We start from the raw sequence: 13,842 nt of genomic DNA, 5'->3' as shown, positions 1-13,842 counted from the left end.
CCTTGGGCAGCACAGTGCTTTTGGGGGTGGAGTGGCGGGAAAGTAGAAGGTTACAGAAATAGAAACAAACACAATTTGCAGAAGGTTAAAAAGTAGTTATGTTCTTGGAGCTTTACAAAACCGTTGTTGCTTTACTGTCTCTGGGAATTCAGTAATTGTACAAAATCTGCTTTGCAGCTACTGGATTTGGGTTTTGGTTTTTTTCCTTGTTTCTAGACTACCAAGGATGATTTGTTACTGACTGACTTTGAAGGGGCTTTAAAATTCTTCCGGGTACAGCTGCCCAAGAGATACCGTTCAGAAGAAAATGCAAAAAAGCTGATGGAATTGGCATGTAATATGAAGGTAAAGATGTGGTGATAGCAACTGCAAGCGTATCTTTAAATGGGTGCAATTTCTGGCTCCATACGTAACTTTGCAACTTGCTTGTCGAACTGCAAACACATTGCAGATGCTTTACTGTGAAATACAGTGAAGCCCCAAGATTCTCCGAGTGATATGGGCCTGCTTGGGGAACTCAGAAACAGTGGCTTTCAGAAAGCAGTATTCAGTGTTACTAAAAATCAGACTACTTCAAAAAAAACCCTGAAATGACTAATGGCGCTAATATAAAATAATTACAGACATCTCTGCAGTTCTTTGATGAAACCTTTCTCCAATAGTAGCTGCAAACAGGGTGGTATCATTGAGTGGCAGTGTGTGGGGGGGTTCATTTAAGACAGAGTAAGTAATACAGAGATAGAATATAATCTTTCAGAGAGAAAATGGCTATTTTTAATTGTGGGTGCATGTAATGTTTATGTACTGCAATAGGGAGCTCATTAAAAATGCATTGATAGATTTATAGATCTTCTAGGGACATGAAGGAATATGATATGGCATTTAAAATTTCTTAGAAGTCAAACTAGGGAAATGACCTTGAGGTTTCTGTGTTCCCTGTGTGAGGTTTTGATTTGTCATAGTTTTATGGTGAGGGCTGTGTGCCACTTATAAAACGCGTTTTAAGTTCATTTCCTGCTCAAGACTGTTTCACCTGTACTCCAGGTAGCTGACAATAATAGGTTAATCTGTTATGATCTTTGTGGTCTAAAGAGGGTCTACTTTATATGAAATCAAACAAAGTGCTGGCCGAGTTGTATGTTGTTTAGAGCTGCCACAGTTAGCTGAGGTTTTTTAATAGTGTGAAAGAGCATTGTTTTTCATGAGAAGCCCATGTGGGAGGTTCACAGTATTGGCTTCCCTCCTGGCGTTTCATTGGGGTGCTGGGAACAAGTGCTAAGACTCTGTGGTTGGAAGTAGGGCTCAGACATACCGTAAGGTGTTTGGCGTGCAGATGTTTCTGAACGTGAATCTTTTTTAAGTACCTACTGCTTTCTGCGATGGTGCTTTGAGGCTAGCGAGCTAATCTGGATTGTCTTTTAACATGGTCACCACAGCTGTTTGACTTCTCCCAAAAATAATTGATTAACTATTCATACAGTCAATGTTTAGGAAATACTGATGATAATTAGACTTCTGACACATAAAGGAAAATGTGTATCACAGTAAAATGTCATCTCTAGTCCTTATAGGAGCTTCTTTGAACAGAATAGAAACATAGAAACTAGGGTTTGCTGTGTACTATAGGCTGGAGAGATGCTGTCTCATAAAAGAATTAATCTCAGTAATTCCTGTTTTCTTAACAGAACTTATTCAGAGTGCTCTGTGAGCTCTCCCATGTGTCTGAACTACTGAGGTCAATAGTGGAGGAGGGGTTTTATTTTGCTTAATTGTGGTGGGGTTTTTTTAGATTTCTGATGCCCACTGAGCCCTATTTCTTAAACACAACTGTATGAAATAAAAGTTCTACCCTTTGACATTAAGACTTCAGTTACCTATAGCAAATATTGCATTACCTCACAGCCGAAAGTCAACTGCTTTTCTAATCAGTAAATATTGTAACAAGTGAAATTTCCAACAAAAAAGTTAGAGTGAGGAAGTTATTGATGTAACAATTGAGTTCTAAAATGGAACTTTGATAAGGTATTTTGTGTGTTTTAAGGAAGCAATGATTCTTTACAGTTTCATGTAGATTAATTTTTAGTCAAATACACTGGATAGGTTCAAAGTATCCTTTTTCCTTAAAATTCACTAGAGGAATTCTTTGTAGCATCAGTGCGTAACAATGTCCCTGTACGTTAATGTTCAAGGCATCTTGTACTCCTGGTGTAGCAGCAGCACATGTAACAGTATTCTGCACAGAGTTTGAGCATATCATATATGAAACTAGTGTAGCAATTATGGAATAATCAAGAATAAAGTTACTTTAGCTCTCCAATTGTTTAACATTAGCCACAGATTAGATATTGCACGTGCATCTGGTTAAGATCACGTGTAATGAGCACATTTTTTGCCTTTCATGTTTCCAAATAACAACTTGTTCCTCTTCCCACTCTGCCAAAATTCCCTGCATTCCCGATGCTGTGTGAAGTAGTTAAAAGCAAACAGCCTTCTACGAGCGGTACACAGCAAGGTTGTCCGCTGCTTCCTTGAGTGCTGTGTGTTTTTGGGGGGATTAAGTGGGAGGTTATGGAGAAAGTACAGACTGCACTGCTGGGTTCTGCACAGATGCTGAACCCTTCTGTGTTGCATCTGTGTGTGTTGCACCTGATGGAAGTGCTGCACATAATTGTTCTCTTTGACCTAAAATACAAGTCCTTTGCTGTCAGTAGAAATCTCTGGCTCTGTATCTGGAAGTGGTTTTGAGCAGAAAAGGGCCTGATGTCAAAATAAATCATTTAAAGGAAGGAGAAGTAGCCTGACGGAGGCATTGTGATTACAACTGCATTCTTGCTGGAAAGGAGGTCAGTAAATAATCAGTTTGAGACAACACTAGATTCTTAGTCACTGGTCAATGTTGCTGTCAAATGTTAACAGAGTTGCTGCTGCTTCCCATGCCCCTGAAAAGCTGTGGTGAGGCCTCAGTGTTCATGTCTGCTTTCTACCACCATGCAAACCCAGGGGCCTTGCTGCCTTCACCAGGGCACAGCTCCCTCTAGGGCTCCAGTGTCCAGGATCAGTGGCAGTGGCACATCTTCTCAGGATCACCTCATTATTGGTATCTCAAGGCAAAACTGGTGTAATGCACTTGGGAAGGTAGAAGATGAAAGCAGGTTGTTGTGCCTGTCCGCCTTTCCACTCACATGGCAGGCTGCTCCACTTCTCAAGATCTAACCTCTACGTAGCTTGAGATTTGGTGTATGAAATCCAGTAGTTTGGGCAGTGTTTGAGCAGGGACAGAGCAGTGAAATAATCTACTCAAGTTGTCAGCAAAGGGTTAATACTCTGGGTGTTTGTCTGGAGTGCTCGGTAAGAATAACTTCTGGAGTTGTGATGTGGCTGGACTGACTCCAGATGAATGGGCTGGCATCTCCAGAAAATGTCAGCTTGAGCATGGTGGAATGTTTCTGTACAACCCTCACTAGAGGGAGCCTGGCTACCAGGTTTTGACAGTCAGTTCAAGTAAGGTTGTTAATGATAAAACCACAGATAAGAGAAACTAAACATGTTTTTCATTCTGCCTGTCATTTACGCATGCAAAATTTGTTTAACATGTTTTTGAGACAGGGCTTTTTAAAAGAGGAAAACATAGCCATATCTTTTAAAATTATTTGGTTTAGTGAAATAATAAAGGCTCAGCACCAGCTTTCAATACTAGAGGTTTAACTTAGATGCATACTGACTTGCATGCGAAACGCTGACGGTGGTCTTGGCATGGCCTGTGTTGCTAAACCATTGCAGCATGTGGCGGAGCTGACAGGTGACACCAGGGAAGATGTTGGTCAGGATCTGTTACAGGTTCTCTGGTGTGTTTTCTGTCCCTGTAGGACTTGAACACTGTGCACAAAATACTGAATCCAACACCACCTTTCTCTCCCTTCTCACAGAAGGGGAAATGGGGACCCTGAGAGAGTCACTCTCCTAGTGCCGTGTGTCTGTCACTCTAGCCTTCTGGATCCTGGAGCAGCAGGGGACAGTGCATATGTGCTTCTGAGTTGTTGCTGCTTGCTGAGACACCTAGGCAACTCTGGGACTGGACTGTTTTCTACTGAGCTTGAGTGACACTAGCAGAAATGTCAGCTGAGTCTCTACTTGCCCTTTCAGCATTTGCAGTCTCATGTAAAGTAAACCAAATAGTTCTGCACGATGATAAATGTTACAGCTTAAAAAGTATCTGAAGAAGCCTCAGCAGAATGCTAGTTCAAAAATCAAACACATCTTGTGGGTTTCAAGGCAATCTTAATGCTAAGCCAGCGTAGTATTTGGAGCATCAAATAGCTGCGCAGCACCAAGGCAGACTCAGGTAGGATGCTCCTGTGGGCACCTTCCAAAACCTTTCCTACATTCCAAAAAAGGGTAAGAGGAAAGGATGCTTCTGTCACAGAAGTTTTGACAGTCTCTAAGGGTTTGATACTCAAAATTGAGTGAAGATACTAGCTGTGTTTTGTAGAAGGCAGGAGCTGCCTAAAGCTTGTACCATAACCCTTTGTGAATTGTGTTCTTTTATTGATGTTCTGGGCAGGAACTAATAGGCTGCTTTAATTTAGATTAGCCAGAAGAAGCTGAAGAAATATGAAAAGGAATATCATACCATGAGAGAGCAGCAGGCTCAACAGGAGGATCCTATAGAAAGATTTGAGGTAACGCTTACCTATTCCAGCCTGATTGAACACGCGGTACCTGCATGAAGTTCCAACTTTGACTCCTTTTTCTTTGAGCTGCTTTTGTTTGTGACCAATTTGGATACAACAGGGGAATTGGCTGCGTGAACATGAAATGAATCTCTGTATATTGGCAAAGTTAATCAGGATGGGTCGTTGTGAGCCCAACTTCACAATGAAAAAGGGAACAGTATGAATTTATATTTGGGCTTATACAACTGTTTCACTAGGGACTGTTTCTAGCACTTGTGTAACATGCTGTTGCACCAAAAGCCATGAGCAGAAAGAAAATGCCTATCTGATTAGAACTCTGCCTTCCATTGATTATAATCCTGCCTTCATTTTGCCCCCTGATTTCAAATTATGTATGTTACAGTAAGTATATAAATTATTTAATAAAATGTTTATAAAATATAGGACTAAACTTTATGTGTATAATTAGGTATGCATATGCATAACAAAATAACAGACATACAGACATAAATTTATATATTTTAATCTGAAGAGTTCTATGTAAACTTGTAAACTTCCTTTAGTATCTGTCTGTGTACCAAGAGTTGTAACAGGAGGGAGAAAATATAGAGTGGTTTTCCCAGGATCCTCCTCTCTCACCTGTTTCCAGCATGCAAATTCTGTTTTCAACCAAGAAAATCAGTACTTGTAGGTACCTCCTGGCAAGGTATTGATGGCAGGATGATAACCCTACTACTGCAGTCTTCAAAAACATTTCTGTAGCTTAACAAGTAATAGCTGAGCAGAGTTATTAATACGTGGTTTCTTCTCAAGGCTATTTTATTTCCTTTATTTTATATTTACAATATGGCTAGCTAGTTTGGTCCTCACTGAATTTCATGCTGCTAAAGTTGTCTTTGCGTACTTAAGATCTAAAGGTTGGCATTTGTGCTTAGGCACAGTAAGCATTGTGTTTTATAGACAGCCACCTGGGAAGGCCTTTCTCTTGATTTCTGTTACTTTGTTTCCCACAGCGTGAGAACCGGCGCCTACAAGAAGCAAACATGAGGCTTGAGCAAGAAAATGATGACCTTGCACACGAACTGGTGACTAGCAAGATCGCTCTGCGAAAAGACTTAGACAATGTAAGAGATGTCCTTATTCTGTCTGGTGGAGACAAGGTGCTAGGGCTAATTCCTCACTACTCCTCTCATTGGAGAGGAGATACATAGAGTATTTTTTATTTGGGTGGGATAGGATTCTTTCCTCCATGTCTTTATTGCAGACTGATGATATATAGGCCTGTGTCAGAGGTCCATGGGAGGCGGGACCGATGACTGTGATACTAATTACCCTGAAAAACAGAGTGATTTGAGGGAGAGGAGAGGTTTGGAGCTGGTACTTGAGTAGTTGCTTTCTTCTCTAAGTATACTAAAAGAAAGTCTAGCGGGAGCTAAGTCAAGTCTTTGAATTGTCACAGAGGTAAGTACTCTGTTTTCTTTCTACTGGTATTCTTATGAATAAGATTTCACAGCAGACAGGCTTTTGCAAAGTGCCTAATAAACTTGAAACTCTGAGTCTGTCTGGCTCTGAGTGGAGTCAGGTTCTCAGGTACCTTAGGCAACTCTGAAAATGTTACTGTGGTTTCCATTTGGCTTGTTGAAATCTGCCCCTGTGAACTCATCATTCTGGGTTGTTTCCCATTATCAGTAGAGCTCCCGGGAGGAAACTTCAGGTTCGCTTTGTATAGTAAGATTTTCTTCTTTGAGCTTGCTGTCCTGCTCGCTGCTTTACATATTCATGTTTGGGAGATTTTATTAGGAAATAGGTGTTTTTTTACAGGACATGCAGAGACAGAAAGATACTGGCATTTGTACTGCATGTGGTGGCTAGAATGCATTTAGTCTGTCTGCTTGGGGAGATGAGGGGAAGAGTTCAAGTGCTTATGTTTTGCCATTCTTGTTCTGTACCAAGATAAGTGCATTTCTGAAATCTCAAAGGAAAATGACTTTTGAAAATCATACAGTGCAGGAGTTGACAGGCTTTAAAATGTTTCAGCTTATCTGCTTCAGAGAATCTAAGGTTTCCCACGGTCTCCTGGAAAGTTGTTGTTGGAAAAATATTCTTAGTAAATGTTGATGCTAATGGGTGAATGTTGCTTTTAATGAGGTTTAGTTTATGACTTTCAGGTTTATTACATCTACTGCTCTTTCGTATTCAAATCTGTGAATTGGAGAGGTATGTTCTAGAAGCAGGGTTTTCACAACGCTTTGGTGCGTTCGCTTCCTGTGACCTGTGCTTTTTCACTTCATTGAAGAGAGCTCATAGAAGGCTGTGCAGACTGCTCAGCAGCTGCACTCAGGGGGTCACCTCCAGCAAAAAATCTACTGAAAAAGCTTTTTGTGTCCGCTGTTAAGTGTTGTTTGTGGCTGCTTGAGCCTGTATGAGACACAGATACGCTTTTACATTGATTCATTTAAATGGAAAGCTGGGAGCGGAACAAAATTAATCAAAATCTTTGAGATAACTCTTTGGATATATAATAGCCATGCCTTCAAAGATGGTAAATGATGTTGGCAGCATTTGGGTTATTCCCCTGGAGGAGGTAGGTAGGTTTGATCCTACTTTAGGACCCTGGTTAATTCCTCTAATTGGATCCTGAAATGGTAAGTTTCATTCTACTAGCCAGATGTCCTGAAAGAAAAGTACCAAAGGACATTGTTTAAAACACACCTTTTGTAATACCTTCATGGCATATCTGAAATCTTGCAACCTAAAAGATCAAAGCAACGCATTTGGAAATGAATTTCCTTAATATCCTTTGCACTAGTCCAGAAAATAGGCTTCATTTTTCTACTGTTGTTAGACTCCCACATCCCAGTTTTCTTTAATTTTAAAACAGCTTTAAAACCATGTATAATGAAAAGATGTTCTCTTTGCCTTTGCCGTCTGTTTTAAAGGATCAGCAGGACTTTAAGGGACTAAACTTCACTTTTTTATTTTCTTCCTTTGAAGGGAATCAGTACAGCTACTTTCTGAGGATTTTTTTATATCAATTGAATAATTGATCTATTTTTGTGTAGAATTCATGCACCTATTGGGAAATAGTGCATTGCTGTGTATAAGACACAGGAGTACGTGTCTTGTCTTTGCAGAGAGAGTTTTTAGTGGCTTATAGAGTCCAAGATTTTTCAACAACACATCTTTATATTTAAAAAACTGCAGTAAAAAAAGGATTGTGTGGTTTCAGGTGCAACATCTCTTTTCTTCAAGAACGAAAAGAGAGAGGGGTCTGACTTATATTTGCTTTAGCAGTTGATTTTTTTTCATGCAGTATTTTCTGGTGACACAATAAAGATGGTGTCACGTCCTTTGGTAGGTGTCATAGAGCTCTGGGGTTTCTTGAATTCCAGAGGCATTTTCGATTAATCATGAATTCTGTTTTCATTGCAAAGTTGAATGTTTGCAAATTAAACTTAGGTCTAAGCTAAATTATAGTTTTTACCTATCTTGTACATTGTGAGCTGTTCTGTGCCTTTTGTTGTCTTTAAAATGTATTGGTCGACTTCCAGTCTGGAGGAGAAAAGAAAACTTATTTCTGTTACTGGGTTTCTTTGGAACAACCCCTACTCCAGTTTTGCTAAAATAATCACTGAATTCAAGGAGGAGTTTTGGACTGATGGAACGTAGTGGTATACCTCGTTAATTTTTATTTGTTGCAGCTTTGCCATTGCAGATGGTAATTTTTAGAAAAATAATTTTCATTATGAAGTTTTATTGTTATTAATAGAGCAACGAACAGACCCTTATTAATGAGAATGAAAAGACGGTAGTCTTGGCTGTGTCCTGCTGGAGCCTGTGCCCATGGCTGCCCAGCAGCATCAGCAGTCAGAAAGCCTCTCTTCACTGCTGTGCTCAACTCTCTGTGTTCCAGGCGGAAGAAAAGGCAGATGCTCTGAATAAGGAACTGCTAATGACCAAACAGAAGTTGATTGATGCAGAAGAAGAAAAGAGGCGCCTAGAAGAAGAATCAGCTCAGGTTAGGGGCATTTCTGTCATTTTCGCATTTCTGTACAGTACAGAAATTCATAAAAAAAAAAAAAAAGAAAAAGTGACAAGTGTGGGAAGGGCTTCATGTTCTAAGTCATGTTTGTCCCTCTTCTCTAGTGTAAAGGATGTCAGCAAAGCAGAATTCTTTGCTTTCCTGCCAAGTGCTTCATAGAGTGGTGAATTTTTAACTTGAAATCACGAAGGCAAAGACTGTGCCAGAGATTGCTGCACAGAGAGGCAGTCTAGGGCTTCAGCTGTCAGCACTTTTTTTTCATACTTTCTTGTCTTAGCGAGTCAATTTTTCTAACAATGGTCACAAAAGTCTAGCTTTTCCTTGCCTGCATGGAGCTAAGCTAGACTGTTGTTCCCTGGTGTCTGGTGTGGAGTATAGCAGTGAGGTTTAGAAGGAGGAAATACTACCCTTCCCCGCCTACCCCCCTTCTCCCCTGACTAAAAATATATAAAACCTTTTTTTCTTTTTTTCCCCCCTCCCTGCAGCTGAAGGAAATGTGTCGTAGGGAGCTAGATAAGGCAGAGTCAGAGATCAAAAAGAACAGCTCTATTATTGGTGACTACAAACAGGTAAGTACAATGTAATGATGTGTGGTTTGCTATCAAATTGCAAGACTTTCTCAGGTATTGTAGATTTCTGGAAATAAGCGTAATCTGCGTTGTGCATTTGAGGAGATATTTTAGCTGTTTTAAATGGGTAGCTTGTGGCTGGTTTTGCATTTTCTTTTTCTGAGATCCTGATGCTTGGTGGACAGTTCTGTTTGCCTCTGATGTAGGTATTTGTAGGTCGTCAGTCACCACAGCCTCTGTTACAGCCTAATGTTCAAATGGGCTCTTGTGTATCAGAGATTCACCTCGTTCCAAAAAAAAAAAAAGTTCTCTCCCAGCTTCCCTGCAAATTCATGTATCTTTTTAGCAGGCCCAAGACCTTCAAACCATTAAGTCTGCATCACATGGGCCTGGAGGAATGAACTGGTTTTTTTGCTGCTCTGGCTCTTGCCTGGTTCTTTTATCCCAAAGGCAAAAAAAAGAGCCATGTTATGCCTAACCTTTTCTGGCTCCTTTAGCAAGGCCAAACTGCTAATAACTTATGTTGAAACTGCAGCTTTTCCTGTGGGCATAGAATAATATGTAGAGAACATGAGGATATGTACAATGAGGCAACTTAATGCAGCATCTCAATTTTCCTGACTTTCTAAGAGCCCTCAGACTACCCATGTTAATATTCCTGTAGCATTTAGTTGTGCTTTAGCATTCATTTGGGATGAAATTTACATTTATAAATGGTCTGGTCACATGATTTTGCTTGTCAGATTTGTTCCCAGCTGAGCGAGCGACTGGAAAAGCAACAAACAGCAAATAAAGCTGAAATTGAGAAGATACGGGTAAGAGACCAGATAGATCCACAGTCTGCAATGTTTAAATCTCTTAGAAAAATCATAACAGCAAATACAAAATTTATTTAATTACTAAAATGTTGGCTGAAAGAAAGTTTCCTAGTGACTTTTTTGGAAGAGTTTTTGGAAGGGAGATTATAAGGGGCGGGGGATCTTGGAGAAGAGATGAATAACTGCCAGCTTTCTCCCATGCTAAATTGGTTACATACTAATGTTGATGGTGGTTAATAGTAACTGTTAATTTTTTTGAGTCTTTTCTTCTGGAGGAGATTTCTCTTGTCTTTTACCATACAGTAACATGTGGGCAGTACGGAGCCCATTATTGCAGCTATACAGTGTTACCATAAATTCAGTAGTTTTTCCCCTACCCATAAATCTGGGGGTGGCAGGAGTTCCTCCTTGGCTGTGCTTCTCCAAAAGTTCCTGAGTTTGCAAGTTGTTAGCAGTCCCTCCCGTGTTGTGCTGCTCTTCCAGAGCAGAGGCAGGAAAAGGCTTTGATCATATCCCAGCACTTCAATGCAAGCGTTCACAATCAGGTGTTTACTTTAGCAAAAAGTGGATGACTGTGAGCATTGCCGGGAGTTCTTCAATAAAGAAGGCCGTGTGAAGGTTGCTAGTTCTGCCAAGGACGGTTCAGATGAGGACACGGACGAGGAGAAGGAAATGCTGAAAAACCAGCTGAGAGAAATGGAGCTTGAGCTGGCCCAGACCAAGTTGCAGCTTGTGGAGGCAGAATGTAAAATACAGGTAATGCTTTGGAGGTTCGTTTTGTAGTCTATGTCTGTATTCATAGAAAAATGTGTGTGTTGTAGAAGGACTGGAACAGATCCTGTTGGTTGAAACTGTAACCTGCTATTTCCTGCATGGGTTATATATCAACATGTTAACGAAACATTGGGTCTGAAACTTAGTGTATGCAGACAAAGTAATTGAAATTGCGTGAACGGTATTTACTAGCTACTACAACTTCCAGACATCTGCCTGGCTGCAGTGCAGTACTTACTGGCTGATCTGCAACTTCTTGGAAGAAATCCAAGCTCTGACAAAGTACTGAATCATGCCTTTCTTTATCTCACAATCAATGTTAAATGAAGATGTAACATGTGACAAATGTTAGACATGTTTCTTAAAACAAGATTGGAAAGCACTCCAGGTATTTGAGATGTTTGTGTAAAATATGGCAACATTGTTCTTTTCAATCTGGTGTATCAGTGCTTCTTGTTCACAGAAAGGTAAAAATTAGTTTGTTGGAAGTCCAGTTCCTGTGGGAATAGCTCCTTCTCAGATGGAAAGAATTAAAGTGTTTGGATGTACTGAAGAAAGCTGAATGTTTCACTAAGGGCAATGACACAAGGCTTGTTTTGCTTTTCAGAGCTTTTTATTTTTTTCCATCAGCTTGTTGCGCTACTTTTAATTTGTGTAAGACTGGTTTAACTTCTAAAGTAGCCAAGAGATTGTAGATGTCCTAGAGCCTTCTAAGTTTAACTCATATAACTTTGTGCTGTGAATACATAACAAATTAATGAAATTACTCTTCCATCTGCAGGATTTGGAGCACCATTTGGGTCTGGCATTGAATGAAGTACAAGCTGCAAAGAAAACATGGTTCAACAGAACAATAAGCTCTATAAAAACAGTGACTGGAGTCCAAGGAAAAGAGACTTGTTGAAAAACAGTTCTGTCAAACACACCTTCTTAACACAACACCTTTTGTTGCCTTCCTTGGCCAGATGTTTAATTCTGTGACATGAGAGGACCAGAATGTAAATAGCATAGAAACACAGCATGTCAGGATTTCAATAGGTCAGTGATAAAGAGGATGGAAACACAAGAAAGGTTTTATTGCTAGACATGGGATCTTCATACTACTGATATTTAACAGGTGATGTAGCTAGATTGAAGCTCTTCAGAGAAACACTCCATTCTGCGGTCTGGCTGGAGGCTTTTCACAGACTAGGTACGAGAACTTACCAAACCCTAATTGTTAAGTTTACATATGATAGGTTTTTTTACAGTTATAACCTTTTTTAATATTTTATTTGAAAGGAAAAGTGTCACTAACAAAGTAAAAAAAAGAAAAAAAAAGAAAAAAAAAGGAAAAAAAGAAAAAGGAACAACAAAAAAAAGACAACTTTAGCAAGAACTACATCAGTGCCAGAAAGCAGTCCCCAGAGGCAGGATATGGAGAGTAGGAGGTGACATGTTTTGCTTTATGAATGGGGATGATTTCAGCATTCCTGTCGAGCAACCCCACTTTGTTTTAGTAGATGCAGCATCCATCTCTCTGTGTTTGCCATTTCTTTCTGTTACTAATCAATTCTATGCAACTCTGGGCTTTTTTGGCATGGGCTGCCAAACAAATTCACAACCTGAGGCTGGGAGACTTGTCTGAGTGCTAGACAAGAATAATCAGAATTCTTGGCAAATTTCCGTTTCACTTCTGTGTCATATTGTTTGATCCACATATCAACAGCGTTAAAATCCCCAACACCAGGACTGCTAATAAGTACTAATTATGTGGATGGTCTGACATGTAATTGAGTCTTTCTGTTTGTTTTTTGTCAGTTTTTTTGTTTTGTTTTTGTTTGTTTGTTTTTACCCGGCTGTAGCAGGCCTTCTGTGAAGCTCTGAGAAAGCTTCCAGGATTTAGTTTTGCACATAGGTATGAATGGGACAAAGAAACAATAAACTGAGATATATATGAGGCAAGAATCACTGCGTGAAGTAGCTGTGAGCATCTACAGCTATCCAACTCGCTTCCCTGGTAACACGTTCAGAGGTTGTGTAGGTCATTTTTCACACTCAATGCAGTTGCACTAATAGGTGCTAAACGTGCTTGGATTTCTTATTAATTGGATTGTCTTGAGTTCTCACCAGAAAGCTGTAGAATGGAGTTTTGCACCTTGTAATTTTTTTAATTTATAATGGTTTGTGTTATGCTGAAGTATCTATTGCATCAGTGGATAAATTTTGTGTGCAGTGTGAGTATAAGCTGGTAACAATAAGAGGCACTGGTTTGTATATAAAGATATTTGGTTTATTTTGTATTTCTACCTTTTTCTTGTTTACTGTACTAATGCTAGCTAATGTACTCTGTAACTACGGAATAGAACATGCTATGTCCAAGCTTTTTTCCTTAACTGCATACATTATCTCTATTGTCTAATACCAAAAAAAAATACTGTAACTCCATCAATATTAGATGCGTGGACATTGTGGTAGCATAGTTGCAGTGTGTATACTTTATGAATTGAAATATAAACTAGTAAAATTGTATAACTATTTTGTTGTTTCATTTCATTTTAACAGGAAATTAATTAAATATTTTACAATATAAAACTAATTCTCTTCTTAAAGTAGAAGCAGTAGCATCTGCAAGCTTCCCTGAGACCAAAACTATAGTCATGCTGCAAAGGGCTTTGCTAAAAAAGACTGCATATTCTGAGTGTTGCCAACGCTGCTTTATATAACAAAATCTAGGGTTTGCTTTGAAAAAAGAAACTGCAAAAATGACCTTGTGCAGCTTGAGGCTTGTGACTCACTATTCTCAAACGTGTCCAATTTAGAACATTTGTTTTTTTCCATGGCCCTCCAAATTCTGCTTGGATCTGCGAAATAAATGTAGGCTAGCTCTGCTTATCATCATCAGTAACAAATTCTGTGAGGTCAAGTGTCATTCACGTCATCTTCACTAGGATTTTCCGGTCATAGCTGAACATAGGGTTTAGCTG

At 39.6% G+C, this 13,842-nt stretch overlaps 1 protein-coding gene across 2 annotated transcripts in view; it reads left to right on the top strand.

The window, feature by feature from the left end:
* The window catches only part of RABGAP1 (RAB GTPase activating protein 1), a 74,251-nt gene extending 60,861 nt beyond the window's left edge, over positions 1-13,390 (top strand). For both annotated transcript variants that reach the window (XM_055720293.1, XM_055720294.1), the window contains 8 exons: positions 217-345; positions 4,587-4,679; positions 5,687-5,797; positions 8,587-8,691; positions 9,201-9,284; positions 10,028-10,099; positions 10,661-10,858; positions 11,658-13,390. In XM_055720293.1, the coding sequence (XP_055576268.1) occupies positions 217-345; positions 4,587-4,679; positions 5,687-5,797; positions 8,587-8,691; positions 9,201-9,284; positions 10,028-10,099; positions 10,661-10,858; positions 11,658-11,780 (915 nt within the window). In that variant the 3' untranslated portion in view covers positions 11,781-13,390. The remainder of the gene's footprint in view (positions 1-216; positions 346-4,586; positions 4,680-5,686; positions 5,798-8,586; positions 8,692-9,200; positions 9,285-10,027; positions 10,100-10,660; positions 10,859-11,657) is intronic.
* The last annotated feature ends 452 nt before the right edge of the window (positions 13,391-13,842 follow it).

The sequence above is a fragment of the Falco cherrug genome, chromosome 9 (assembly GCF_023634085.1).
Source record: "Falco cherrug isolate bFalChe1 chromosome 9, bFalChe1.pri, whole genome shotgun sequence".
NCBI classification, from domain to species: Eukaryota; Metazoa; Chordata; class Aves; order Falconiformes; family Falconidae; genus Falco; species Falco cherrug.
Note: the sequence above shows the minus strand (reverse complement) of the source record. Positions and strands in the feature narration are given on the sequence as shown.